This window comes from Microtus pennsylvanicus, chromosome 6, assembly GCF_037038515.1.
Source record: "Microtus pennsylvanicus isolate mMicPen1 chromosome 6, mMicPen1.hap1, whole genome shotgun sequence".
NCBI lineage: Eukaryota > Metazoa > Chordata > Mammalia > Rodentia > Cricetidae > Microtus > Microtus pennsylvanicus.
In genome coordinates, this window is record NC_134584.1 from 85,945,424 (window position 1) to 85,973,407 (window position 27,984).

Here is a 27,984-nt window from a genome sequence, read left to right on the forward strand (position 1 = left end):
GTTTAAACCTCTTTGACATGATCTCAGACAAAATAGTTGCCAACTTTCTTTGGGACTCAGTTTCTTCACTTATAAAATGTGATGGGCGGGACACATCAGCACCTGGCTGTAAAACTACATCGAAAATGGTTTGAATAGTTTTGAGCTTGTATTTAATGATGGTATGAGATATTATTGCTATTTTTAGAGACATGATCTCACTATGTAGCCCAGGCTACCCTTGGTGTCATAATCCTCCTGCCTTAGCCTCCCAAGCACTGGGATTAGAGGTGTGTTTCACCACACCTGGGAACTAACACGTTTTTCTGTGGAAGTCCACGATGAATAGGGCCAACCCCTATTGATGGATATGCAGATTCTTGACAACATCCTCCCAGAAGGAATGAAGGCATCCCTTGTAATGGATACTTAAGGGAATATGTGGAGTGGCAACTAGAAAAGAGCCATTTGAGGGGTCAAATGGGAACCGACTACTGTGACATCGCTCTCTCTTCCTTTCCACCATTTAATCCCCCTGTTCCAGTCTCCCCATAATTATATATTCTATTTCCCCTTCCTTGAGAGTTCATCCTCTCCTCCTCATCTCCTACTCTACACCTAACCTCTGTGTTTGGATGAATGTTAGCATGTGTATTGAAGGTTTAAAAGCTAATATCACATACAAGGGAATGCATAAAATATTTGTCTTTTGAGTCTGGATTACCTTAGTCAAGGTGATTTTTTTCTGACTCCATCCATTTACCTGAAAATTTCATGATTTCTTTTGTTGTTTTTTTTTTAACATCTGAGAAATATTCTATTGTGTGCACGTACCACATTCCCTGATCCTTTCTTCTGCTGATGGACAGCTAGGTTGTTTCCTATTTTTGGTTGTGTGTAGAGGAGCAATGAACATGAATGAGCAAGTGTCTCTGCAGGAGTGATGTAGGTAGGAATAGCCACACTGGTTTCCATAGTGACCACACAAGTTTGCACTCCTACCATCAGTGGACGAGTGTTTACCCCACATTCTCACCAGCACGAGCTGCCATTTGTTTTATTGATCTTGTCCATTCTGACTGGTGCAAGATGAAATCTTCAAGTAGTTTTGATTTGTGTTTCCCTGTGACTAAGGATGTTGAACATTTCTTTAAGGCTTCCTCAGCTGGTTGTGTTATTTGAGAACTTTTTTTTAATTCAGTAGCTTTGAGTTTCTGTCTGTTTGGATTGATCTTGGCTATGAACTTGCTGTATATTGCCTTTATTTTGTTGGGAAATGTCCCTTGTATCCCTCCCTGTTCTGTCTAGGAGTTTTATCATGAAGGGATGTTGGAATATGTCAAAGGCCTTTTCAGTATCTAAATAGATGATCATGAGGTTTTTGTCTTCCAGTCTATTCATATGACGGATTATGTTTATTGGTTTTCATATGTTAAATCATCCTTGCATCTCTGAGATGAAGCCTACTTGATCATTTTTGATGATGATCTTTTTTGATGGGTTCTTGGATTCTGTTTGCAAGTATTTTATTGAGAATTTTTGCATCTATGTTCATGAGGGAAATTGGCCTGTAACTTTCTTTGTTGGGTTTTTGTGTGGTTTAGGCGATTGTGGCCTCTGAAAAAATTAGCCAATATTCTTTCAGTGTCTATTTTGCAGAGTAATTTGAAGAGCATTAGTGTTGATTCTTCTTTGAGGGTATTGTTCTTTTGTACTAAACCTGTCTGGTCCTCAACTTTGTTAGTGGGGGAGACTTTTAATAGCTGCTTCTATTTCACTAGGGTTTTGGGTCTGTTTAAATTGCCTAGCCGAAGCAGGGCAGTGGTGGTGCATGCCTTTAATCCCAGAACTCAGGAGGCAGAGGCAGGTGGGTCTCTGTGAGTTCAAAGCCAGCCTGGTCTACAGAGTGAGTTCCAGGACAGCCAGAACCACACAGAGACACCCTATCTTGAAAAACCGAATGAAGACATAAAAAAATAAATAAAATTGCTTAGCTGATCTTAATTTAACTTTGGTAGACTGTATATATCAAGAAGTTTATCCATTTCTTTTATGTTTTCTGGTTTGGTTACTTACTTGGAAACTGGGAAAACTGATTTCCAGTTTGGGGTACAGATTTTAAAAAGATGTCCTTATGACTCTCTGCATTGTCTGCGTGTCTGTTGCCCCCCCCCCCTTTGCCTCTGTTAATTTAAATCTTTTCTCTCCAGCTTTTAGCAAATTTGGCTAAAGTTTTATCAATGTTACTGATTTTCTCAAAGAACCAATCCTTCATTTCATTGATTATTTGTGTTGTTTTTGTTGCTTCTATTTTATTGATATCAGCCTGAGTTTTGACTCTTTTTGTCTATCTTTTCCTTTTTTCCTTTGTTCTTTTTTGGTTTTTTGAGACAGGGTTTCTCTTTGTAGCCTTGGATATCCTGGAGCTCCTTTTGTAGAACAGCCTGGCTTCGAACTCAGAGAGATCCACATGCTTCTATCTCCCAAGCACTGGGATTAAAGACAAGAGCCAGCAACACTTGACTGAGTTTGACTGTTTCTTGCCACTACTCTCTTTGGAAGTTAGTTCTTCCATTTGTTCTAGAGCTTTCATGTATGCCATTAAGTTGCTAATATAAGATCTCTCCATTTTTTTTAATGTAGGCACTTAGTGCTTTGAGCTTGCTTCTTAAAGCTACCTTTGTTTTGTCCCATAGGTTTGGATATGTTGTGTTCTCATTTTCATTCAATTATAAAAAGTTTTAGTTTTCTTCTTAATCTCTGCGTCGACCCATTTCTCATTTGGTAGTGAACTGTTTTCATGCGTTTGCAATTTTTCTTTTGTTGTTGATAGCCAACCTTAATCCTTGGGATCAGATACGATGCAAGGGATTATATCAATTTCCTTATCTCTGTTGAGATTTGAGACTTGTTTTATGTCCAAGTATGTGGTCAGTTGTGGAGAAAGTTCCATGAGCTGCTGAGAAGTTGTATTCTTCTGAGTTTTAGCAAACTGTTCTGTTAGGTCCATTTGATTTATGATGTTATTTAGCTGCAGAATTTCTCTGTCTAGTTTTGCCTGGGTGACCTGTCCATTGGTGAGAGTGGGGATCTCAGTTACCTACTATAAGTGTGGTTTTAGCTATAGTAGTGTTTCTTTCATGAGCTTGGGTCCCCTTGTGTTTGGTGCCTAGACACTAAGAACTGAAACTTCCTCCTGGTGAAGTTTGTCTTTGATGAGTATGTAGAACAGTTCTTCACCGCTTCCGATTAGTTTTGCTTTGAAGTCTTTTCGTCAGATATGAAAATGGCTACACCTGCTTGCTTCTTGGAATATCTTTTCCTATCCTTTTACTCTGAGATGATGTCTATTTTTGATAGTGATATTTCTTTCTTGGATGCAGCAGAAAGATGGATACTAACCAGGAGTAGTGATGCATGCCTTTGATTCTAGCACTCGGGAGGCAGAGGTAGGCCGATCTCTGTGAGTTTGGTTTACACAGTGAGTTCCTGGGCATCCTGGGGCTACATGATGAGACAGAAGAAATAAAGAAAGAAAGAAGGCAGGAAAGAAGGACTGAAGGAAGAGAGGGTACTGTTTTCTAATCCACTCTGTTAGTCTACAACTTTTTAAATCAGGGAATTGAAACCATTAATATTAAGAGTTTTCAATGAGCAGTGTTTATTGACTCCTATTCCTTCATTGTTATGGTATGGGCTCCCCCTACTTTTGAATTTGCTGGTCTGGTATTATTTATTCCTAGTCTCTTCTTGTATGTAGTTAACCTCTTCAGATTAAAATTTCCTTTTTAGCACCTTCTGTAGCTTTGGATTTGTAGATTGATACTGCTTACATTTGGTTTTATTGTAGGATGTTCTTCTTTCTCCACCTATTGTGATTGGTAGCTTTGCTGAGTATAGTAGTCTGGGATGGAACCTGTGGCCTCTCAGAGTTTGTGGAACATCCATCCATCCAGATCCTTCTGGTTTTTAGGGTCTCCATGGAGAAGTTGGGTCTAATCCTAATGGGTCTGCCTTTATATGATACTTAGTCTTTATCCATTATTATTTCTTTCTTAGTTCTGTTTATTTAGTGTTTTGATTATTATGTGCCTATCGACTTTCTTTTCTATTTGGGATTCTGTAAGCTTTTTGCACATTTAAAAGCACCTCTTTCTTAGGTTAGGTAAATTTTCTCCTATGATTTTGTTGAAAATATTTTTCTGTGCCTTTGGCCTGGGTTTCTTCTCCTTCCTCTATTCCTATTATCAAAGATTTGGTCTTTTCATGGTGTCCTGGTTTTCCTAGATGTTTTGTGCCTGGAATTTTTTGCTTCACCATTTTCTTTGGCTAAGGAATCAATTTCTTCTTCCTTGTCTTCAATGCCCAAGATTCCCTCTCCTTGTTGGTGAGACTTGCTGCTGAGGTTTTTATTTGATTTCGTAAAGTTTTCATCTCCAGTTTTATCTTAGTTTGGGCTTTCTTTAGTGATTCTACTTCTATTTCCATGTCTTGAATTGTTTTCATCATCTCATTCCACTGTTTGTGTGTTCACATCCTCCCTAAGATCCTTGGGCGCACTCATCATCGCTGTTGTGAGGTCCTGGTCTTGGGTCTCAGCTATATTGCATTTCTCAGGGCTGCTGGGTTCCGGTGGGGACACGTTGTCTTGACTGTCAATGTTTGTGCATTTGCGCTGGTGTCTGGGCATCTGGGGTTGGGATGACTGAGCTAACTCTAGGTGTTGACATCTGGCCTGTTGGGTGGTGTTCCATCCCTTGGTTTCTGTTGCTCACTCTGGATCTTAGGAGAGTGTGGTGGGGAGTTACCTGGTGAGTGCTTCTGTGCACAGTGGGTGGGAGAGGATGTTAGGTGTTTGGAGGAACCCAGTTGGCTATGACCACAGAGAGGGGACATGAACCTAGGAGATGGGGAGGATGGAATGGGCACAGGACGTGCATCCTGTGGGAGCCACTTCTGGGCCTACTTTGAAGACATGGCTGTAACTGGAGGCTTCTCTTCCACCCACCAGTTCCTGAATAATCACTCGGAGGCTTAATATTAATTACAAACTGTTTAGCCTATTAGCTCAAACTTACTGTTAGCTAGCTCTTACAATTTAAATTAACTTATTTCTATTAGTCTATATTTTACCACAAGGCTCGTAGCTTGTCACCTCACATCTTGCTTCCCCAGAGGCTGCTGGCATCTTCCAGATTCTGTCTTCTTTCTCTTTGTCTCTCTGCTTGGATTTCCTACCTGGCTCTATTTTGCCCTGCCATAGAACAAATCAACTTCTTTCTTAACCAATGGTAGGTAATAAGACATATTCACAGCACACAGAGGGCCTCCCACATCACATGGCAAATGGAGGTGGCTTAGGGTTTGGGTGTGGAGGAGAAAATCCAAACACGCCCCAGAGAATTCTATGGTGAGCGGCTCAGGACAGGCCACTGAGGGCGGGGGAGCACTGGAAAGACTGCGAGTCCCTGAACACTCATTGTGTGCCTGTCCCCTTGAATTAGAGAATGGCCTCACAGCTACATTCATGAAGAATAGAATGCAAACATCTATTAATAATTACTCGAAAATGCTACATATTAGCCAGTTTAGATAAACTCTGCTCTCTGGGAAGTTTGCCAGAAAAAAAAAATCTCCAATGATCTTTCTGTAGCTATCAAAGTCAGCAAAATGGCACTGGGGAGTTAGTTCATAGCCGGACAGGAAAGCAGATCTCCTGTAGGAGTCTGGTCCTGCTAACACTGATTCCTTCATCTTTCCAGTTCCACTGATTGGAAAGGTAGCTATGCCAGAGATGATGGAGGATGGCTGGGGGAGAACGATCTGCAGGGAGAACACACTAGGCTGGAGCACAGTTCCAGCCCTGCCTAGAATCCCCAGTGTGGGGCTGGGGTGTGGTTCAGTGCCCCTGCCTAGAATCCCCAGTGTGGGGCTGGGGTGTCAATCAGTAGTAGAGCCCCTGCCTAGAATCCCCCAGTGTGGGGCTGGGGTGTGGCTCAGTACCCCTGCCTAGAATCCCCAGTGTGGGGCTGGGGTGTGGCTCAGTGGTAGAGCCCCTGCTTAGAATCCCCAGTGTGGGACTGTGGAGTGGCTCAGTGGTAGAGCCCTTGCCTAGAATCCCCAGTGTGGGACTGTGGAGTGGCTCAGTGGTAGAGCCCCTGCATAGACTCACCCTTAGTTCTGTCCTAGCACCGTGGTGGTGCATTCCTGTAATCCTAGCCCATGGGAGGTGGAGGCAGGAAGATCAGAAGTTCAAGATCAGCCTTGGCTACACAGCGCATGCAGGGCCAACCTGACCTATGAAGCATGAGGCCTTGTCAGAAAGAGAGGGGCTAGCTACGAAAATTTTAAAAATCATTAGTGTATTTTGGGAAAGACATAGAAAACATGTCATTTTGTTGTTGGTGTTGTTGGTTGTTTTTTGTTATTTTGGTTTTTTGTTTTGTTTTGTTTTTTGAGACAGGGTTTCTCTGTAGCTTTGGAGCCTGTCCTGGAACTAGCGCTTGTAGACCGGGCTGGTCTTGAACTCACAGAGATCTGCCTGCCTCTGCCTCCCGAGTACTGGGATTAAAGGCATGCACCACTGCTGCCCAGCCCTGTCATGTTTTTAAAACTTATTTTGATATGAATGGGTGTTATATCTACATGTATGACTGTGCATCACTCATGCTGGTACCCACAGAGGCTGGAAGAGGGTAACAGCTCTCCTGGAGCGGTAGATGGTTATGAGCTGCCATATGGGTGCTAGGACTTTGTCCTGGGTCCTTGGAAGAATAATCAGTGCTCTTAATCGCTGAGCCATCTCTCCAGTTCCTTTTTATTTGTTTACTTTTGACAAATATTTAAATATTAGATTTAAATATTTAAATCTAAATTTTAAAAATTTACTTTAAAAGATACTCATTTTTTATTTTTATATCTGTGTTTGTGAGTGCAGGTCCCTTGGAGAGCAGGATCAACTCCCCTGGAGCTGCAGTTATAGGTGGCTGGGGTTACTCCATGTTGTGGGCTAATGGTATGCTGTGTGAAGAGGTGCTGTTGGGGTTGGTGTATAAAAAGCTGAATGGCCAATAAATAGGCAGGAAAGATAGGCAGGACTTCTGGGAAAAAGAGAGGAACTCGGGTTGATTCTAGGCATGCCAGGGAGATGCGAACCAGACACAGAGGGAATTGGGCATACAGAATGAAAGAAAGGTTTAAAAAAAGTCACAAGGCGAACATAGATTAATATAAAAGGGTTAATATAAGTAATAAGAGCTAGCAGGACAAGCCTAAGCTAAGGCCAAGCTTTCATAATTAATAAAAAGTCTGTGTCGTTATCTGTGAGCTGGTGATCATTTTGGAGATTAAAAATTACTCTGAGGGACAATTTCCAGTGTCTTCCTCAATCTCTCTCCACGTTATTTTTGGGACAGGATGTCTCTTACCCTGGAGTTCATCCATCAGTAGGCTGGCTGGCCAATGGGTTCTAGAGGTCCTTCTGTTTCTTCCCCAACACTGCCAGAGTTGCTCCGCACAAAACACTGCACTTGGCTTTTAGTGAGGGTGCTGGAGATCTGAACTCAAGTTTGTCAGGTCCAAAGTAAACTCTGCTCCCCCAAATTCTGATGCCTGTTCCCCTCTACCAAAGGAGCCGTTTCAAAGGACTCACCCTTTGAAACTGTAAGTTCTAATAAATTCTTTCCTCTATTAAGAAAAATTACTCTGAGACTGACTGTGGTAACTCGTCAGCGTAGCGTGATGCGCTGATGCAGGAGGATTGCCAGAAGTTGGAGACCTCGCTGGGCTCTATACTGAATTCTAGGCCAGCCTGGAGTACAGAGTGAGATCCTGCCTCAAAACTAAAGGCACTATGAGTTAGAGACCAACACAGTAGGACCACGTGAGCTCAGGACACTGTCTCAAAACCAACAAGCAAGCAAACATGGGCGGAGGCGGGCCTCCGTCAGGAAAGTGCTGGCCTCACAAGCATGAGGGCCAAGTTCTGATCCTCAGAACCCTCATAATGCCACGCTCAGCAATGCCAGGCTGTGAGCCCAGACCAAGAGCAGAGGACAGTCCTTGGAGGTCTCTGGCCGGGCAGCCTCATAGACTAGACCTTGTCTCAGAACAGTGGAGAGCATCTGAGGAAGATACCATGTCAGCCTCTGACCTCCTTGAACACATGCATCCTCACAATACACACTCACAGGAACACGTGCACACCCCACATTCGTAAATACACATGCAGACAAATACTTTTATCACTAAAGAGGAACATGGAGACAGCAAACGTCCCTGATACCCAGACTATAAGAATGACTTTCCTGTTTTATGTGTAAGTACACCAAGACCAGAGAGGTTATTCACTTACCCAGTATCACACAGCCCGGGATTATACTGCCTTCTAACATATCACTGAGCCCTGTACATCTTTCCCTTAAATCTATTTTTAGAAAGGGGGGGTGTAGGTTTGCTTTTTCTTGATAATTCTTTGAGCTGTGTTCTTAAATGGATGCCCCCAGGAAAAGCACTTTCTGTCACAAAGGCTGAGACCATGCCTGGGAAGGGAGAAAAAGAAAGTCGGACATGGCACTGAATGCCTGCCTGCAGGTCACTCCACGGTGGTCCCTTTGTGGGGTTACATGCACTCGAGTCCCCAAAACACAGCATCTCAGCTTTGCTGTTTGTGTCCACACACAGTTCAGATGGGGCTCGACGCCCCCGGAGGGAGGGCTGTCAGGTTCTCTTGCTGTCACTTTGCTTGTCCGTGTCTCTGGTGTGTTGTCCTGCTTGTGTCCTCGGGCACTGTCAGGTCCCTGGACACACCGCCAAGATGGCCATCATGAGGAGCGCTCACTTACCACCCCAGGGTGAAGGTGGCAGGGTGGGGTGTGCACACGCGTCTGCACACGTGAGGCCAGAAGACAATGTCGGGCGTCTCCTGCTCTCGCTGTCCAAGCTATCCTTGGAGACAGGATCTCTCCCTGAACCCAGAGCCCCGAAATCGTCTAGGCTGCTGCGTTCTGTGTGGCTTTGTCCTGATGGGGTGATGAGGGAATGAAGAAAAGACAGATACACAGACATGTGTACAGAAAAGCTGGGATCCGAGCCTACCCTGCTGGAGCATCAACTACACAACCCTGAAAGGTGCTGTTGATTGGGCACTCACGGGGCTTGGGGTGGTCTCTGTGGGAGATCTCTGCAGTCGAGTAGTCTCCGGATGCAGCCATCTAGGAGGAGAAAGAAGTGGTTGCTAGTTATTGCACACACCGGTCAGTTGTTCATAAACACTCCTGTGACCAAGGGAAGAAGGCTTTGCCACTCTCATGGGTCTGAGGAATGGGGTCCTTGTTATGCCCACGCTCATGCCAATGATACACACTGTGGACTCATTTGTTCTTTACACACACACACGAACACACACACACACACACACACACACACATACACACATACACACACACACACACACACACGGCTTCCTTGGCTCTCCACCCTGGGCTTAGGGATCCAGAATCCTTCTGTTTCTGCTCCTCCCAAATCTAAGGTTATGGACACATGCAGTCACACCTGGCTTTTACTTGCATCCTGGGATTTGAACTCAGGTCACCTGAGCTACCTCTACTCCAGCTGGACTGAGTCATTCCCTTGTTCTAGGGGCAACTCCTAGGAAGGTGGGCCCACCTGAAGTCATGCTAAACCCATAGGCAGAATAATTAATCCTTTAATGAGATATGTACATTTTCCTCCCCAGAATTCCTGCCCCAAGTGCACAGGCTTTACCAGACCACACAGCTGTACCCACGTAACTTGTACGTCTCTCTGATTTTCTACATTGAGAAAACTGTAACTTTTCTTAAACATCATCATTTAGAGTTTCCTTCCTCTTTCTCTAAAGTGTCCCTCCGTGCCATGTGGCTGCCCTCCACGCCAGCTCCAACGCCTTTCTCCCTTCGCTCTCCACCCACTCCTCCAGGAAGCAGCTCAAGTGTGCAGCTGATCTGCCCTGGGGTTTTCCTTTAAACACTTCCATTTGAGCCCACCTCTAAATTATTGTATTAATAAGGCTAATAGCACCAAGAGGGAACCCCAATTTCCCCTGTATCATTTAGTGAGCATGAAGGGACCCCAAAATTCCAGCAGCATTGTTCTGCAGATTGGACAGTAAGGGCCTTTGCCAGCAGAGCCAACCTTTAACATCGCTCTAAGGTTATGGGTACAGATGCTGGGCCTGCGTGGTGGTCACAGCTTTAACCTCAGTGTTTGGGAGGCTGAGATGGGAGGATGTTGTGTTTAGGGTCGACCTGAGTTACATGAGACAAAGTTAAAACAGGGCTGGAGAGATGGGTCAGCGGGTAAAGGAGCTGGCCACCCACGGAGCTGGCCACCAAGCCTGATGACCATTCCCAGGCCCCACACAGTGGATGGAGAGAACCGATTTCCCCAGTTGTCTTCTGCCCTTCACTTGCATCCCCCACATGCCCAACACAAAAGCGCATAAATAAATACAGATAATAAAATTGAAGTGCAGGCGTTGGAGCCAGCCTTTCTGGCTTGAACTTGGGCAGTGTTCCCTGGCTGTGGGAACACAGGCATTACACAACTCTTTGGGCCTCGGACTCTGGGAGGCTCAGCAAGTTAGAGCAAATGACATCAGTGACTTAGTGGCCAAACACAGTTGTCACCACCTAGACAAACTTCCACGTCAGCTCTTCTTCTTTGCCTAAACTATGTCTAGGTTTTAAGAATTTTACTTCGCATACGACACGGTCCCTGGAAGGCCCCCACGCCAAGTTGGCTCCCTTGTCTCTTTGGGGTGGAGCCACGCTGAGCTGCAGTGCAGGGATTGGGGTGAAGAGTGCTGTACTGTTGGAGGCGTGCTAGCCATGGATGGGGTGCTTCTCGGGGATGCACGAGACCCTGACTCCATCCTGGGCACAGAGAAAGGCAGAGCAGGGAAAATTCAACCGAGCACAGCAGCCCCCGAGTGGTTACCATTGTGATGATTGCACAGCTGATTTAAGAAACTGGCCTCAGAATGACATTCTCGGCTATTTATACGTAAATGTAACCTTAGTTTTTCATGTATAAGAAAATGGCCGAAGCAGGTGCGTTTGCCACCTCAGGTTGATATAACACCTGAGATAAGCCACAGTTTCCCGTGTCTCCAGATTTGGAGGGTCCATGGAGCGATCAAGCATCTCCAGCGCTCTGAGTCCTAGAGGAGGAAGCTGTGGCCCCACCGCTCCCCATAACCCACTTTCCTCCCTCTGGGCCTCAACTCTAAAGCCTCCAATACTTCCCGATAGTTCCCCTGGGGACTAAGCCAGACTTCTAGTTCCACGCTTTAGGTCCACATGAATTCAGTGCTGGTGGAGGCCAGAAGAGGGTGTCGGCTTTCCTGGAGCTGGAGATTTATGTGCTTCTGAGTGCCCAGAGTGGGTGCTGGGAACTGAATTCAGGTTTTCTCCAACAGCGGCCAATGCTCTTAAGCCTTGAGCAGCAGCAATCCATCCACAGGGATTATTCTTTTGCAGTCTACTGGTGAGACCTCACCAAGGTCCCTTAGTTCCTTTCAAGGACAGTGACCCCCAATGATCCCAGCTAAGCTCTGCTTTCCCATCACCTCCTACATATGGGACCAACTCGGACTCCGTCCAAATCACCACAGATGCTTTGGAAGGCCCGAGGTCTTCAGTGGGTGCACACTACAGAAGAAGCCTTCACGACAGCCTTGAAGTTTCTGTGGCTGTGACACTATGGAAGCTGTCTTCTCACTTACCCAACACATCCCAACACGTCCTTAGGAGTTGACAGGGACCTCTCCATGACATTTACACATAGAGCCAGTCTGAAGAAGCCCTTGCCATCTGGAGCGTTGCAACTTCCTCTGCAGTAGAAAGGCTTGCTCCAGAGGAGAGCTCGCCACCCAAGAGAGCATTCCAAACTAATGCGCCGTACCTGTGCAGTCCTATAAGCAGCTACTAGATGTGTGGTGTGTTTTAAATTTTCCTTTTAAGAAATACATAAATGACGTTTAATTATGTGTGGCAGGGTGGGGGCTGTGTGCACATGCCACTGTGTGTGTGTGTGTGTGTGTGTGTGTGTGTGTGTGTGTGTGTGTGTGTAGGTCAGAGGTTAACTTGAGTCTTGAGTTAGTTCACATGGATCCCAGGGGTTGAACTCAGGTCATCAGATCTGGCAGAAAGTGTCTTTATCTGGGGAGCCATCTCTCTGGCCTTAAAAAAAAATCCCTTCTTTCTTATTCATTCATTCATTTACGCGTGAGATTTGAGTAGAAATGTGACTATTTAAATGATTTATCCCTCTTCCTTTTATGTGCACTGGCATTTGATCTGTGTTTATGTCTAGGTGAGGGTGTCAGATCCCCTGGAACTGGAGTCACAGACAGTTGTAAACTTCCATGTGGGTGCTGGGAATTGAACCCAGGTCTTCTGGAAGAGCATCCAATGTGCTTAACCCTTGAGCCATCTCTCCAGCCCTGAAATATGGCTTTTATGACTGAAAAACACATTAGGGCTGGAGAGAAGCTCAGTGGCTAGGAGTGCTTCCTGCTCTTACAGAGAACCTGAGTATCCAGATCGGGCGGGTGCACTACCACAGCCGCTGATGCCAGCTTTGGGAGATCCAGCGCCCTCTTTTGGCCTTCACTGGTACTGCACTTTTGTGCACATGCTAACTCAGACACACCTACACATAATTTAAAAATAAATGTAAATCATTTTCTTTTTCTTTTCATAAATATTTTTGAGGTTATACTATAATTACATCATTTCTCCCATCCTTTTCCTCCTTTGAAATCTTCCTACAAATCCTTCCTTGCTTTCTTTCAAATGCCTCTTTTTCTAATTATTGTTGCATATGTGTGCGTCTCTATCTATCTGTCTGTCTATCTATCTATCTATCTATCTACCATCTATCTACATATATGATTCTAAATATATCTAAATATATAATACAACCTGTGAAGTCTGTGTACTGTCTCTTATACGTGTGTGTTTTCAGGACTGAGCATCTGGTACTGGATAAGAAGTTGGTATTCTCTCCCCTGGGGGAGACTGCTTGACAGCTCTAAACATCCCTAAGTTGCCTGTAGTTCTTTGTCTAGGGCTAAGGCCTCATGAATTTCCCCTTCCACACTAACATGGCTTTTGGTGCTGCCCAAACAAATTTGTTTTTTAAAACCAACAACACATTCTAAGCCAGATACAGTGGTGCATGCATTTAAACCCAGCACTTGGGAGGCAGAGGCAAGTAGATCTCTGTGAGTTCAAGGCTAGCCTGGTTGACACAATGAGTTTCAGGCCAATCAGGATTACATAGTGAAATCCTGCCTCAAATACAAACAAACAAACCTAAGCCAAAACTAAACCAAAACAACAAAACTCACATTTTAAATCTGGTTTACTTTTGTTTGTGTGCATGTGTGTGCATACGTGTTGTCCTGGCTAGTTTTATGTCAAGTCGACACAAGCAAAAGTTTCTGAGGAGGGAACCTTAGCTAAGAAAATCCTTCCATAAAATCAGGCTGTACACAGGCCTGCAGGGCATTTTCTTAAAACCCATGGAAATCCTGGCTGACAGCGGCTGTAGGAAGTGGGAACACCTGGCCAACAGCAGCTGTAGGAAGTGGGAACACCTGGCCGACAGCGGCTGTAGGAAGTGGGAACACCTGGCTGACAGCGGCTGTAGGAAGTGGGAACACCTGGCCAACAGCAGCTGTAGGAAGTGGGAACACCTGGCTGACAGCGGCTGTAGGAAGTGGGAACACCTGGCCGACAGCGGCTGTGGGAAGTAGGAACACCTGACTGACAGTGGCTGTGGGAAGTGGGAACACCTGGCCGACAGCGGCTGTAGGAAGTGGGAACACCTGGCTGACAGCAGCTGTAGGAAGCCCCTGCGTGGCAATGGAAAAGATGCTGTGGCAAGAAGACAAGCCAACAACGGGCTACACCTTCACTTCTATGAAAATTGTCCATCATTCCAACTGCCCATGTCATCATCAACTCCTCTCAATACTTGGCTGCATCTTGAAGTATATAATTTTAATTGTCTCTAAAAATTTCCCTAGGAGAGGCAGGGTTAAAAGCACTGGCTGCTCTTCCAAAGGACCTGGGTTCAGTTCCCAGCACCCACATGGTAGCTCACAACTGTATAACTCTAGTCCCGGGGATTCCACTCCCTATGTCCTCTGCAGACACTGCACACTCATGATGAAAAGACATATGCACAAGATAAAACAAAACAAACATTTGAAAAACAATTTATCTATGAATTTGATAATCTTTGAAGCTGTTAGAAACCTTATTTTCAATTAACTTAATCTTCTGATCATGCAGTGGTGATATTTATTTGGAGTTACAATGTAAATTATTTGAGTGGTCTACTATTTCATAACAAATTATCCCAGATCAGTCCCTTATAGTACCAGTTTTTGCCAGTCAGCTGCCAGGTGTGACTGAGTGTCTTTCCTGATGCTGTACTTGGGTGTTGGGGACCTCTGGTCTCATCTGGAGGCTTGACCATGAAGGATTTACTCCTAAGCTATAGCATGTGGAATTTGAAGGCTCACTCATGCCTCGGCATGGGGCTGTGTATGTGTGTGTGTGTGGGTGGATGACAGAGACAGAAAGATACACACACATACACACACATACACACACATAGACACACATACATACACACACATACACACACATAGACACACATACACACATACATACACACATACATACACACATACATACACACATACACACATACATACACACATACACACACATACACACATACATACACATACACACATACATACACACATACACACACATACACACATACATACACACATACACACATACATACACACATACACACATACACACATACATACACACTTACATACACACATACACACATACATACACACACATACACACATACACACATACATACACACACATACACACACATACACACATACATACACACATACACACACATACACACATACATACACACACATACACACATACATACACACACATACACACACATAGACACATACACACACATACACACACATACACACATACACACGCATACACACATACACACACATACACACTTACATACACACATACACACACATACACACATACATACACACATACACACACATACATACACACATACACACACATACACACACATACATACACATACACACATACACACACATACACACATACATACACACTTACATACACACATACACACACATACACACACACACATACACACATACATACACACATACATACACACATATACACACATACACACACATACATACACACATACACACACATACGCACATACATACACACATACATACACACATATACACACATACACACACATACATACACACATACATACACATACGCACATACATACACACATACACATACACAATAAGGCTTCTGTGGCCCGACCTCCTGATTGCCACCCACCACTGTCACTCTCATTGCCATTTACACATTTGAAGTCTGTGTCTGTGCCCCATCCACTCTCAAGGGAACACGATGGTGCACAGTTGTAACCACAGCACTGAGAGACCAAGGAAGCAGTCCTGGAAGCTCAAGGCCAGCCTGGGCCACACAGTGAAACTGTGTCTCAGAAAAGCAAAGCAAGGAATGGGGAAGCTGACCTGTGGGCAAAGGCGCTTACTTACCACCGAGACTGGCAATCTGAATTCCGTCCCCGGGACCCACAGGGTGGCAGGAGAGAGGTGACTGTTGGAAACCCACACACATGCAAAAAATGTAATGTAAAAACAAATCAGTAGGTGACAGTGGGTGAGGGCCACCGGTCACCATGAAAGAAGCCACGTTCCACATTGGCATATTTGTTTCTTTAAGGCAGAATCTCATGAGCCCAGGCTGGCCTCAAATTCTCTATATAGCCAAGGATGCCCTTGAGGTTCTGATCCTCCTGCTCCCAGCTCCTGAGGACTGGAATTCAGGCAGGCACCACTAAAGTGCTAGGCAGGGAACTAGCTCAAGGCTGCAGGAACACTAAGCAAGGGCTCCACCCACTGAGCCACACCCCCATGCTTTGAGGGAAGAATTTGAAAGACATTTAGTTGACAAGTTTTTGTTGAAAGCAAATAGTTCCTAGTTTCCACATATAATCCAGATCAGGCCAGAACTACGCACAAACATTGTATTTATCAATGGTCTATTTACAAGAACTTTCTATTTTGTTTTTCTGGAGAAACAAGTCTAGAGGGAATACAAAATGTTACTGGAAATGTCTCAGCCTGATCTTCTAGGAGAGCTCCCTCAACAGAATATACCTACCCTCCCATGAGCCTCTTCAGCTGTGTGCATGTCCCAAACAGATAAACGAAAGGAAGACATATGGACAAAGGAACTTCCAGACACTGCTGTTGTGAGGTGGCTGGCTGGTTAAGATCATTGGCTGTTCTTGCAGAGGACCCAGGTTCAGTTCCCAGCACCCACATGGTGGCTCATAACAATCCGGAACTCCAGTTCCAGGGGACCCAATACCCTCTTCTGGTATAGGGGAAACTGCTTTTCTGTGTGCATACCCCACACGCTGACAAATAAAAATAAAACAAATCTTAAAAATACATGAAATATTGTTAATACTATTGTTAGGGATGCACAAAAGTATAACCATGAAGCAAGAAAATATCGCAGAAAAGGGATGCATTGAAACTGCGAATCGTACTGAAATAAAAACGTACAACTTCAAACCTCAAAGGGATTAAAAGGTAAAGGGGAGAATGACCTCAAAGAGAAGAGAAAAAGTTAAGGGGATTGACGTGGAAAATAATAAATAGAAAGACCAGTTTACTTATAACGGGAGTTTAGTAGGCTAGAGAGCACAGACAGGAAGAAATCCTCAAAGAAATGATTCAAGAACATTTTTCAGAACTGAAAGACCTCAGTTCTGCATTGCAAACCATTCTAAGCATGCAAGGGCTGAAACAGAATGAACACCGTGACAGTAACTGTTTCAGAGCACAGTGGGGCTGACTAAAGGAACCAGGGACAGGAGATTTGAAAAGTCCTGAGGGGTTCTCTCTCTCTCTCTCTCTCTCTCTCTCTCTCTCTCTCTCTCTCTCTCTCTCTCTCTCTCTCTCTCTTTCTCTCTCTCTCTCTGTAGGTGGGTGGGTGGGTGTTGCCCTTGGAGTCCAGAACAGGGTGTCAGATCCCCTGGAGCTGGAGTTACAGGCACTGTGAGCATCCTGCGGTGAGAGCTGGCAACTGAACTTGGTCCTTCCGGAACAGTACAGGCTCCTTCAGTGTGATGTCTCTCCAGCCTGTCACGCTATTCGTGCGGTACGGGGAGAGACTTGCAAGCACACACGTCTCAAGCTTCTTCTGGGGGCAGACTGCACTTTTCACAGCTGCCCGCATGTTGTTCTGTGTTTTCTCTTTTATAATTGCTGCTTTCCCAGAAGAGAGTGACAGCTACATTCTCATCCTTCGATGCGGTTTTCTGACTCACTGGACAGAACAAGCAGAACAGATTCTTCACCACTTCCCAGTATTAAATCACAGCGGAGGCTTCAGAAGGGACTTCCTCCAGTGAGATAGAAACTTCTGGCATTTTTATCCCATTTACCCTGAACCCACAGTGTGGAGACCCTAAACAGAGGGACCACACAAGGCAGAGAGAGGTTCTAAGAAATCCTATTGTTTGGGCCTTTCCAGGCTCTGAGACAGCCCGTGACTGGGGAAACCTTTGATGTGTCTATTGCCCCCCACCATTTGGTAATATTGGCTATGGGGAGCACAACCCAGCAGACTCCCAGATGAACCAGAGGCAGACACTGTTCTGTGTTATGAAGTTTGCGCAGCAACAAGTAACTAGGGGGCCTCTCGCACATCCTCTCTCAGAAAACTGCTGCAGGGTGACTCCATCCCAGTGAGGGAGTGAACTAGGAGACAGGAAGCCAGGGTCCAAGAAGGAGCTAGGAAGAGCCTCTCACAGATGATGCCAGAGGGAATCTAGGTGCAGGCTGTGAGCCAGACAGGGTGCAAGGGAGATTTTACTGTCAAATTAAAAGTTGCTGGCAGAGGAAGAAAAGTTTTAAATTAGGACAAAATCGTTAACTGCAAAGAAGAGCAAAAGAGAAGCAAAAGTGGCTGTTGTTCCTTCCCTTGAGACTGAGAAGCAGTTGGAGTCTGCTCAATGGCACCACTGCAGAGTCTTTTCCATCTGGATCTTTTTTATTTACTGTCTGGTTGCGGTGTGTGTGCGTGTACAAACTTGTGGGGGTCAGAGGTTGACATTAGGTTTCTGCCGCTATTGCGCTCCTCAAATTTTTAAAATTTTGTTACTTTAACTTGTGTGGCTGTTTTGCCTGAGTGTATGTCTGTGCACCTTGTGTGCACAGTGCCCAGGGAGGCCAGAAGAAGGTGTCAAGTCGGCTGAAGCTATAATTACATGCAGTCGTGAGCCACCTTGTGTGCTGGGAATGGGACCTAAGTCCTCTGACACAGCAGCCAGGGCTCTTAGCAGAGGAGTCGTCTCTCCCGTCCTCTGCCTAGTGTTTCAGTGGTCAGGCCCAGCTTTCTTCTGTGGGTGCTGGGAATCTGAACTGTGGTGTGGGCCAAGTCTGGACAGAGGCTGGCTTCTGGCATCAGCTCCTCTCCTCTGGAATGCTTCCTGGATATTCCTCGCTGCTACATAAATGTTCATGGGAAGCAGCTTGCACTCCAACCTGCTTCTAAGCCTTTTGAAGGTCGGCGTTTGGCCCTTATGTTCTATGCCACTTGGCCTCATATGTCACATTTTGTATAAGATCAGTTTAGGAGCCTGTGAAATGGCTCAGTCAATACAGGTGCTTGCCACTAAGCCTGGTGACTTGTGTTCAATCCTTGGGACCAACATGGTGGAAGCAAAGACTCCTGAATGTTGACCTCCACATATGCACGGTGGCACTGTGCCCACCCACATTCTCCCTCCCCTCGTCTCTCTCTATCTCACACACACACACAAATCAATAAATGTAATAAAAAAGTTAAATACAATAAATGTTAACATGTACAATCAGTTTAAACACAATAATGATGTTGAACAGCTGGACATTTTAACATTGTTAAAAGAACGAAGTTCATTTACAGCGTGGTCATACGAGGGACGGCACGGCAACAAGACAAGGAGAAAGGGCTGTCGTTCTGAGTGACAGCGCTCCACACAGCTGCTCACTCTGAGCCCCCGTGGCTCTGCGCCGGCTCCTCTTTCTTACCCCTCATTTCTCCAGACGTCTAGTGCCTTCGTGCATACCACTCGCTTGCTTCATTCTGTTTATTTATGTATTCAATCACCATTCTCAACCTGGGAGTCACCATCGTAGTCCGTGCCTGCAAAACCACTGGCTGGGCACACAGCAGGCCCCCAGGAGGACAATGAGGCTGTGCACACAGAGTTTTATCTTGCTAACTGTTGACATATCCTCCTTTCCTTAAAGTTCAGACTTCCAAAAAATTGTACAAATAGCACAAAGAATTCCTGCATGCCCTTTGTCCAATTTCCTCAAATGCCAGTCTTCCCCACTTAGACTTAGGATCTCTGTGCCTCTCTTTCTCCGTCTTCTTGGGCCTCTGAGAGACCCAGTGGCCCTTTATTTAACCTTAGAAACAGAGTTTCCTGAAATAGACCAGTCTCTCTCATAAGCACAGAGAAAACGACCACACCCGGGAATTAGCATCAATCCATCATTATCCAATCTGCAGGGCACCAGCTGCGCTGTATAATATCCTCTGTCGCAGCATAAGGTCCTGCCCTGTGGCTGGATATGACATTATGTTTCCTTTCATTGGGATGGGTCACTCGGCCTTAAACTGCGCTCTTTACTGTGTCTCTTTACAACACTGGTTCTGCAGCACATCCCTTCGTCTGACCTTGATTGGAAGCAAATTGTTCAAATTGGGCATTCTTGGCAGAGGGATGCAGAGCGGTGGCCTCCTTCCTAAGTCCCTGCTAATGTTGATCATTTGCTTGTTGGGTTGGGACACCCAGCAGTAGAGCCCCTGATGAGAATCCCCCAGTGAGGGGCAGGGGTGTGGCTCAGTGGTGGAACCCCTGCCTAGAATCCCCCAGCGAGGGGCAGGGGTGTGGCTCAGTGGTAGAGCCCCTGCTGAGAATCCCTCAGTGAGGGGCAGGGGTGGGGCTCAGTGGTAGAACCCCTACTGAGAATCCCCCAGTGAGGGGCAGGGGTGTGGCTCAGTGGTAGAGACTCTACTGAGAATCCCCCAGTGAGGGGCAGGGGTGTGGCTCAGTGGTAGAGACTCTACTGAGAATCTCCCAGTGAGGGGCAGGGATGTGGCTCAGTGGTGGATCCCCTGCCTAGAATCCCCCAGTGAGGGCCAGGGGTGTGGCTCAGTGGTAGAGACCCTGTCTGGAATCCCCCAGTGAGGGGCAGGGGTGTGGCTCAGTGGCGGAGCACTGAAGGCATGTGAGGGCCATGGCCATCTCCCGCCCAGGTGGAGGCACATCTGAGGGCGCAGCTCTGACAATGTGCGCGGGTCGTGTTATTTCTCGGTTTCCTATCCATGCTTTTTAGACATTCCTGATAGTTCTTCCACGTTTTTTTTGGTGGTTGCCAAAGTGCCGATTTTCTTTGATTGAACAAAACTCACGATTCTGTATGGCCCCCAGCCCCAAGATGGTTTCAAACTGTCTTTCTCTAGTGAAAAGAAGCCAGGCCCCTTGGAGATAAAGCTTGTTCTAGGGCTGGGTGGTGAGGAAAATGTTGGAGAGACTTGTTTTGCCTGGAAATAAGGAAGTGGTTAGAAAGGGGTGAGGGGATAAAAAAGGAAATGGGGCAATGGCTTATATCTAAGAGGCGAGGCAGGAGGATTGCTGAAAGTTCAAGGCAACCCTAGACTACAGTGAATTCACTATGTAGACCAGACAGACTTCTAACTCACAGAGATCTTCCTTCTGCCTCCAAAGGCTGGGATTAAAGGTGTGTGCCCCCACACCCAGCTGGCTTTATCACACCTCCAAAGACCCTGAGGATTAATACTGGCGGGTACCCAGCCAGAATAGCAGAGACCAAATGCCTTTGGCCTGACCCCTTCTTGCAGCACAACATGGCTGGCTTTGCTGGTTAATTGTGTTAGTAGGCAGGGGAATGCAATCTGGGCTCATCTCATGGGAGCATTCATTTCAGGGCTCTGTTCAGTCACACAAGAGCCACAGACTGCCACCACCTGACAGACAGATCCCAGCTGACGAACCAACGGTTGGGGCTTCTGGCCACCTGCTCGTCCAGCTAGGGGCAACTGACAGTCCAAGTCTTTCTCCCTGGTCAGCAGTGGTCACTGGTGTTGTCAAAGGCCCAGAAGCGACCTACAGTAGCCATTGAGATTCTGCGAGAAATTCATCCCTTTAGTTTAAAGAATGCTTTCATCTATGCAAAACCAGTATCTGGTGATAATGTACCCAGAGCCCATCACTTTTTTTTTTTTTTTTGAGACAGAATTTCTCTGTAGCCCTGACTGTTCTGGAACTCACTCTGTAGACCAGGCTGGCCTTGAACTCACAGAGATCCACCTGTGTCTGCCTCCTAGTGCTGGAATTAAAGACGCGTGCTACCACATCTGGCCCTCGATGAATATTTTTAACACAAGGCTGGAATGTGACTGAGTTGGCAGAACACTTTCTCTGTATGTATGTATGGGACTCTGGGTCCCACCCCAAGAACTGGGCTTGGTAGCACACACTCGTAATCTTGGCACTCAGGAGGTAGAGTCAGGAGGATCAGAAACGTAAGGTCATTCTTGACTAGCTACACAGTGAGTTTAAGGCCAGCTTGGATACATGAGGCCCGGTCTCAGTAAACAAACAATAAGTAAATAAATAAGCCAAGAAATTGAAGAAGCCAAGCGTGTTTACCTCATGGCTGTAACTCCCACCGTGGAGGGCTGAGGCAGGACAGTTAAAGACAGTCTGGACTACATGAGATCTCGACTGAAATAAAAAAGAGCATTTTTATTTTATTTTTAGCTTCTTCTTAAATAATGTGCATGTATGACGCATGTGCATAGGTGTGTGTGTGTGTGTGTGCGTGTGTGTGTGACGTGGTACACACATGGAGGCCAGGGAAAAATTTGTGGGGCAGCTTCTTTCCTCCGTCGTTATGTGGCAGACTTCAGGGATCTGACTCAAGCAATCATATCAGGTTTACAGAGAAAGTGCCATTACCTACAGAGCCATGTCACTAGCCCCCAAATCTGCAAAATAAACACCTTTGTACAATTGTCATCCATAGAGAGATGCCTCTTAAAGATCCCTTCAGGTCGGTCACCCCTTTACCATCAATGTGGGGACTACTTCAACCTCCCAAATGACAGAGCTTTGATTTGAACTTTATAGAGTAGAAATTATACATGGGAGCTGGAGAGATGGCTCAGCAGTTTAGAGCACTGGCTGCTCTTCCAGAAAACCTGGGTTCAAGTCCCAGCACCCACACGGCAGCTCAAAACTGTCTGTAACTCCAGCTCCAGGCTTCTGGCACCCTCACACAGACATACATGCAGGCAAAACACCAATAGGCATAAAACAAAAATAAATTGTCCATCTATGATCTATATATTATCCATGACTGGACTGACTAGATGGCTTAACAGGGGGCAGTGGTTGCTTTCGAGCCTGACAACTCGAGTCTGTTTTCTTCTGACTGCCACACATGCATCTGGGCAGGTGCGTGTCCCCACACAGACAGCATCCTGGGCATGTCTGTGGACATGTGTCCTCTTTCTTCTTAGACACACAGAGAATGGCTCAGCAGGGAAAGGCGCTTGCTGTGAGAGCCTGATGACCCAGTTCTATCCCTGGCACCCATGGAAAGGTGGGAGGAGAGAACCAATGTCACGAAATTCTCCTCAACCCCCCCCCCATGCGAGCCGTGCCGTTCGTGCCCACACATTCTAACAATAACAGTAATGATAAGAAACACAGATCCCGGAGCGTTCCACTGCTCATGGTCAGCTCAGATGTTTAGCCCTGGTAGACAAATTCCATTTTTCTGAAATGCGTATCAGATGGTCCTCTTTGCAGCATGGTGTCTAGGGGTTTGAGACTCACGGCAGTGGCTTAGATGAGGTTTTCAGTCTTTCTCAGCCTCAGTGTTTACAAGCGAATGGGGCTGCTGGACTGGGGAGCTGGCTCTGCTGGTGACTTCCTGGCCTCTCAAGCATGAGGACCTGAGTTGATTCCCCAAAACCTGTGTAGAAAGTAGGGAGTGGTGCCACATCCCCAGGGCTGGGGAGGCAGGCCTGTATCAAATTCTTTGCTGTGCTTTGCTTATGCACTGGTTTTTGAGGCAGGATTTGACACTGTCTCCCAGATTAGCCTAGAACTCACCCTGCAGCCCAGACTGTCAGCCATTGAACTTACAGCAACCCTCCTGCCTCTGCCTCTTGAATTCTCGAGTGACAGGTGTGTACCACCACATCTGGCTTGTTCTGACAAATTAAAAAAAATCTTAAAAGTGCCCCTCCAAAGGCACAGAATTAAGAATTTATATACAGAGATTTTATTGTTCTAGAATATCCCAAATGAACTCAAATACTAATGTCCGTGTGGGCCAAGCAGGCTTTAACTAGCCGAAGACTTGCCTGTCTCTACCCTTTTCATAATCAGCTTTTCAGTCTACAGACACTTAGCAAAGTTCATGATAAATCCCATCCTCCTGCCTCAGCCTCAGTGCTAGGATGATAAGCCTGCACATATCAAACATGCCCCTTTATAATTAAAAATGGTATTTTTAATTGTGTGTGGCTGTACATTTGCGGAGGTCAGAGTGTAACCTGGGGAGCTGGTTTTCTCTTTCCTCCATGTGGGTCCCGGGTATTCAGTTCACGTCTTCAGGCTTGGTGGAGCCATTTTGCTCTTCCCTGAAATCAACTCCTTCTTTTAGAACTTTTAAAATTTCATTTCATGGGCAGGGGAGTTTTGCCTGAATGTGTGTGCATGTACCATGTGCCTTCCTGGTGCCCAAGGAGGCCAAAAGAGAGCATTGGATCTCCTGGAACTGGAGTTACAGCTGGTTGTAAGCCACCATGTGGGTGCTGGAAATGGTACCCAGGTCCTCTGGAGGAACAGCCTGTGCCCTATGTGCCGAGCCACCTCTATAACTCCCAAAACTACTCCTTGGTACATCTGCTTTAGAAGACAGTCTCGCATCTCGTAATCCCGAAGATACTAATGATTAGAGACGGAAAGGCCACCTACACGTAGCCTCACTCCACAAGCAGGCATGCTCGCATGCATATGGTGTCCCAGGCAATGCTGTGCTGTGGCCCCATCTCGAAAGAACCCAGATGCCCACAGAGAAGAAAGTGGACATACTGTGGGCTGATCTCGCCACAGAGTAGTACGCAGCAAAGAAAACGTATCACCCACAGCTATGGATGACAGCAGGCCAGTTTAAAAGACGAAAAGATGACCCCAAGGAACCAGGTCCTGCAGAATGATGCTTATTATGGGGTCGAAGGGAGCCAAACCGCAGCTCCTGCTGAGGAAGGCGTGCTAAAGTCATAAAGCTAAAAGAATGATCAGGCAGTGGTTATAATGGAGCCAGCCCCCGTGTAGGCCTGTGGTCTGGTTTCTGGGGCGCTGACACCCACAAAGGTGGCGATTTCTCAGCTTGTTCATTTGTATTTTATTGTATGTTTCTCTGTGTTTATGGAATTTCCAAATGGGGGGGAGGGGACAGAGGGCAGGTGGGGGTGATCCAGGCGCCTGGTAGAGATGGGGCCATGCCAACGCCAGGCCAGCCGCCCTGTCTAGCATGCTAGGGCTCAGTTAGCGGTCTGCTCCTATGAGCTCACAGGTGCTCCTGCCAGGGTCTCCAGGGTGACCTAAACATCAGCTTGGAAGCCCCCCTGCGATCTGCAACCCTCCCAGAAGTGCTCTGAACCTTCCAGCTCGCAAAAATTGTCTTTTGCTCAACAGACCCTCATTTGCTCAGCGACGGCCACCCACACTAGTCCCTACACCAAGCCCTCTGCTCTTTAAGTTCTTCCTTCCAACTGGGCCCGCCTGGTTCTAGGCAGCAACAAGGGACCTGGGGTGGCAGGCAAGGTCCTCTGTGCGGGAGGATCTGTCCCGACTTCCCCCTGTGCCCAGCCGCGCCTGCTCCCGCGCCGGTGATTGGTTGCGCGCATAGCCGGGTGGGTCTTGCTCCAGGGCGCAGGGCCCAGGTCTAGCCCCGGAATCTGGCTGGGCAGCTCTCCCCTCGCACCTCTACTTTCAGCGGAACTGAGGGAGGGGGAAGAGGACGGGGAGAGAGGCGCTCGGGGGTGGGGATGCTGCCAGGCTCTGCCGCAGCCCGAGCCGCTGCCGAGCGGCGCACACCGCCCTCCCTCGCTCGTTCGCTCGCTCTCTCGCCTCCTCCCCCCCCCCCTCCCCGTGGGGAATTTTCAAGACTGCGCTGCTGCAATTTCCCCCCGGCCGAGGCTGTGCCGCGCTTGGCTGCGCGCACACACGCTTCCGCGCGCAGAGGAGCCGGCGGCTGCTGAATCAGGAGGAAAACAGATCGGCTTTTTTCAAAGCCGGGGACCAGCGGCTCCCTGACGCCTCCGAGCCCCGCCGCGCCCCTGCGCCCCGCTCCTCCGCCCCCCGCTCTCCAACCGGGTTGCATTTGGGGGAGGGGCTGCAGCGTTTTTAGGAATTTTCTATTCTTTCCAGGTCTAGGAAAGTCAGCAAAACAGACGGACAGATCCTTCTCTGCCACCCTCCTCCCGTAGCAAAGACCTGGTTTTGGCTTTTTTTTTAAATTATTTAATTTTCTTCTTCTTTTTCAAATGGGCCGAGCCCACGCCTTTAGCAAGATGCCAAGCTGACCCGGACCTCCGAGGAATCTGAAGCTTATCGCTGCGTCCCAGGGAGGGGGGGACGTCCTTCGCTTAGACTTCGCGTTTTAAAGGGGGTGTGCATTGGAGCGTTGCTTTTAAAAAATCTTTTTACACTATATATTTTTTAACTGATTTTTTTTTTAACTGAAAAAATTTTTTCCTCTCCGGAGTGGGTGGCCGGGGATCGCCTGGATCGCGTCCCCGGTTATTTTTGCCGCGCCCCTCCCCCGCGCCCCGCCCCCGCGCCCTCCCCCGCACCCCTCCTCCCGCCCGGGGTCACCGCCTCTGCCGGCATGTCCCGAGCCGCGCTCCCCGGCTCGGCCGGGCCGTCCCGCTCGTGAGCCCCCGAGCCGAGGCCGGGCGCCGCCGCCCGATGGGCTGGGCCGTGGAGCGTCTCCGCAGTCGCAGGTGCAGCCGCCGTCCCCACAGCCCGGCCAGCCTGAGAAGCGGCGGCGGTGGTGGTGGTGGTGGTGGCGGTGGCCGTGGCTTCCGCAGCGCTCGCCGCAGCAACAGCAGCCGCCGCGTAACCCGAGGCCCTTTGCTCTTTGCAGAATGGCCCGCTTTGGAGACGAGATGCCGGGCCGCTACGGCGCAGGCGGAGGAGGCTCAGGGCCGGCCGCCGGGGTGGTCGTGGGCGCCGCGGGCGGCCGAGGAGCCGGGGGCAGCCGGCAGGGCGGGCAGCCCGGAGCGCAGAGGATGTACAAGCAGTCGATGGCGCAGAGAGCGCGGACCATGGCCCTCTACAACCCAATCCCCGTCCGCCAGAACTGCCTCACGGTCAACCGCTCCCTGTTCCTCTTCAGTGAAGACAACGTGGTGAGAAAATACGCCAAAAAGATCACGGAATGGCCATATCCTTTGCCCCAGCCCGGGCGGCTGCGCCTCCCCTCCTCCTCTCCACCTCCTCCTCTTCTCTTTCTCCACCTCTTCCTCCTCTTCCTCCTCCACCCTCTGCGGGACTGAGAGAGAGACCTGGGGGCTGTGGGAGCTGGGGGTCTCCTCGGTGGCTAGGGGCTGGAGATGAGGGCCCCGGAGCTGTGCGAAGCAGTCTCCCGGCCTGCTGGGATGCAGCTGCAGAGCGAGCCTGCGAGTACTTAGGAGGCTCGGGACTCGGGGGAGTGAGTGGTTCCTTGCAAAGACCGAAGGTCTGGGTCTTGGGTCGCGCAGGGACACTGATGGGGGGCTCTTCAGATGGGGTCTGATTTCTTCCGTTGGAGCCCTAGTTGGGCCAGTGCCTGGACGCTTTAGGGCCCACACGTGGGCCCTCCTCAAATCCTATAGAAAAGGTCCTCGGCCTCTCCATCCTGGTGTTTTACCTAAGGTGGGAGCCTCAGGCCTAGGGCATGGGACACCATGTGGCTTGGTGGTGGAGTCATCCCTGCCTCAGTGGCTCTGGGTGGGCCGCCAGCTGTATCTGGGGACTGTCCTGTTTCATGGTTTGGAGAACTGTTCCTCTGTCTCCGTGTATGCAAGTCCTGTTCCTTCCGTCACAGGTCAGAGACCCTTCAGCGTTATCTTTTGGGGTCTAAAGAAACCTAGACCTATCCAGCCGGTGAGGCCCATGGCCTGGGAAGACCTGAGGTGGGTTGTTCCAGGATGAGAGAAGGCAGAAGGAAGGAGAGGAAGTGGGCCCCTTTGAAGGGCTGCTTGTGGGCTTGGTGGGGTTTAGCTTCTCACACCCTGGGGAGCCGGGAGGGAACACCAGGAGGATCAGTCTCCATATAGGCATCTTGGACAGGTAGCCCCCCCCCCACGAAAGACCAGAGGAAAAAGGCAAAGAGCCCTTTTTTCTCTGCTGAGGAGTGATTTCACACACACGGTGCCCCGAATTTCTTGAAGTCCTCCTTTGCTGCCCGTAAACCTTGGCATCTGGGAAGACACAGGCAGGCGCGGGTGGATAGAGTCGAGGTTTCTCTGTCATCTAAGCATGACCCAGATTCCCGGTGTGGGGGGGGGGACACACCCTGCTCCCCAGGCTGGCTGGTCACCCCGCCATGCCCAAATGTACCTCTTTTCAGGCTCCAATTCCTTGAGGGCCAAAATGACACGGGCTGGGCAGATCTCATGAGTTTGCCAGGGGTCGCTAGCTCTTGGG

General features: G+C 47.9%; 1 protein-coding gene across 2 annotated transcripts in view; it reads left to right on the top strand.

Annotated features, from left to right (window-relative positions):
• Positions 1–26,860, top strand: part of LOC142852168 (voltage-dependent P/Q-type calcium channel subunit alpha-1A-like) — a 44,050-nt gene extending 17,190 nt beyond the window's left edge. The window contains exons 1-2 of one of the 2 annotated variants that reach the window (XM_075976675.1): positions 25,530–25,963; positions 26,441–26,860. In XM_075976675.1, coding sequence (XP_075832790.1) covers positions 26,442–26,852 — 411 coding nt within the window. In that variant the 5' untranslated portion in view covers positions 25,530–25,963; position 26,441 and the 3' untranslated portion in view covers positions 26,853–26,860. Of the gene's footprint in view, positions 1–25,529; positions 25,964–26,440 lie in introns of those variants that run through there. The other variant, XM_075976674.1, reaches the window with a different exon arrangement.
• The last annotated feature ends 1,124 nt before the right edge of the window (positions 26,861–27,984 follow it).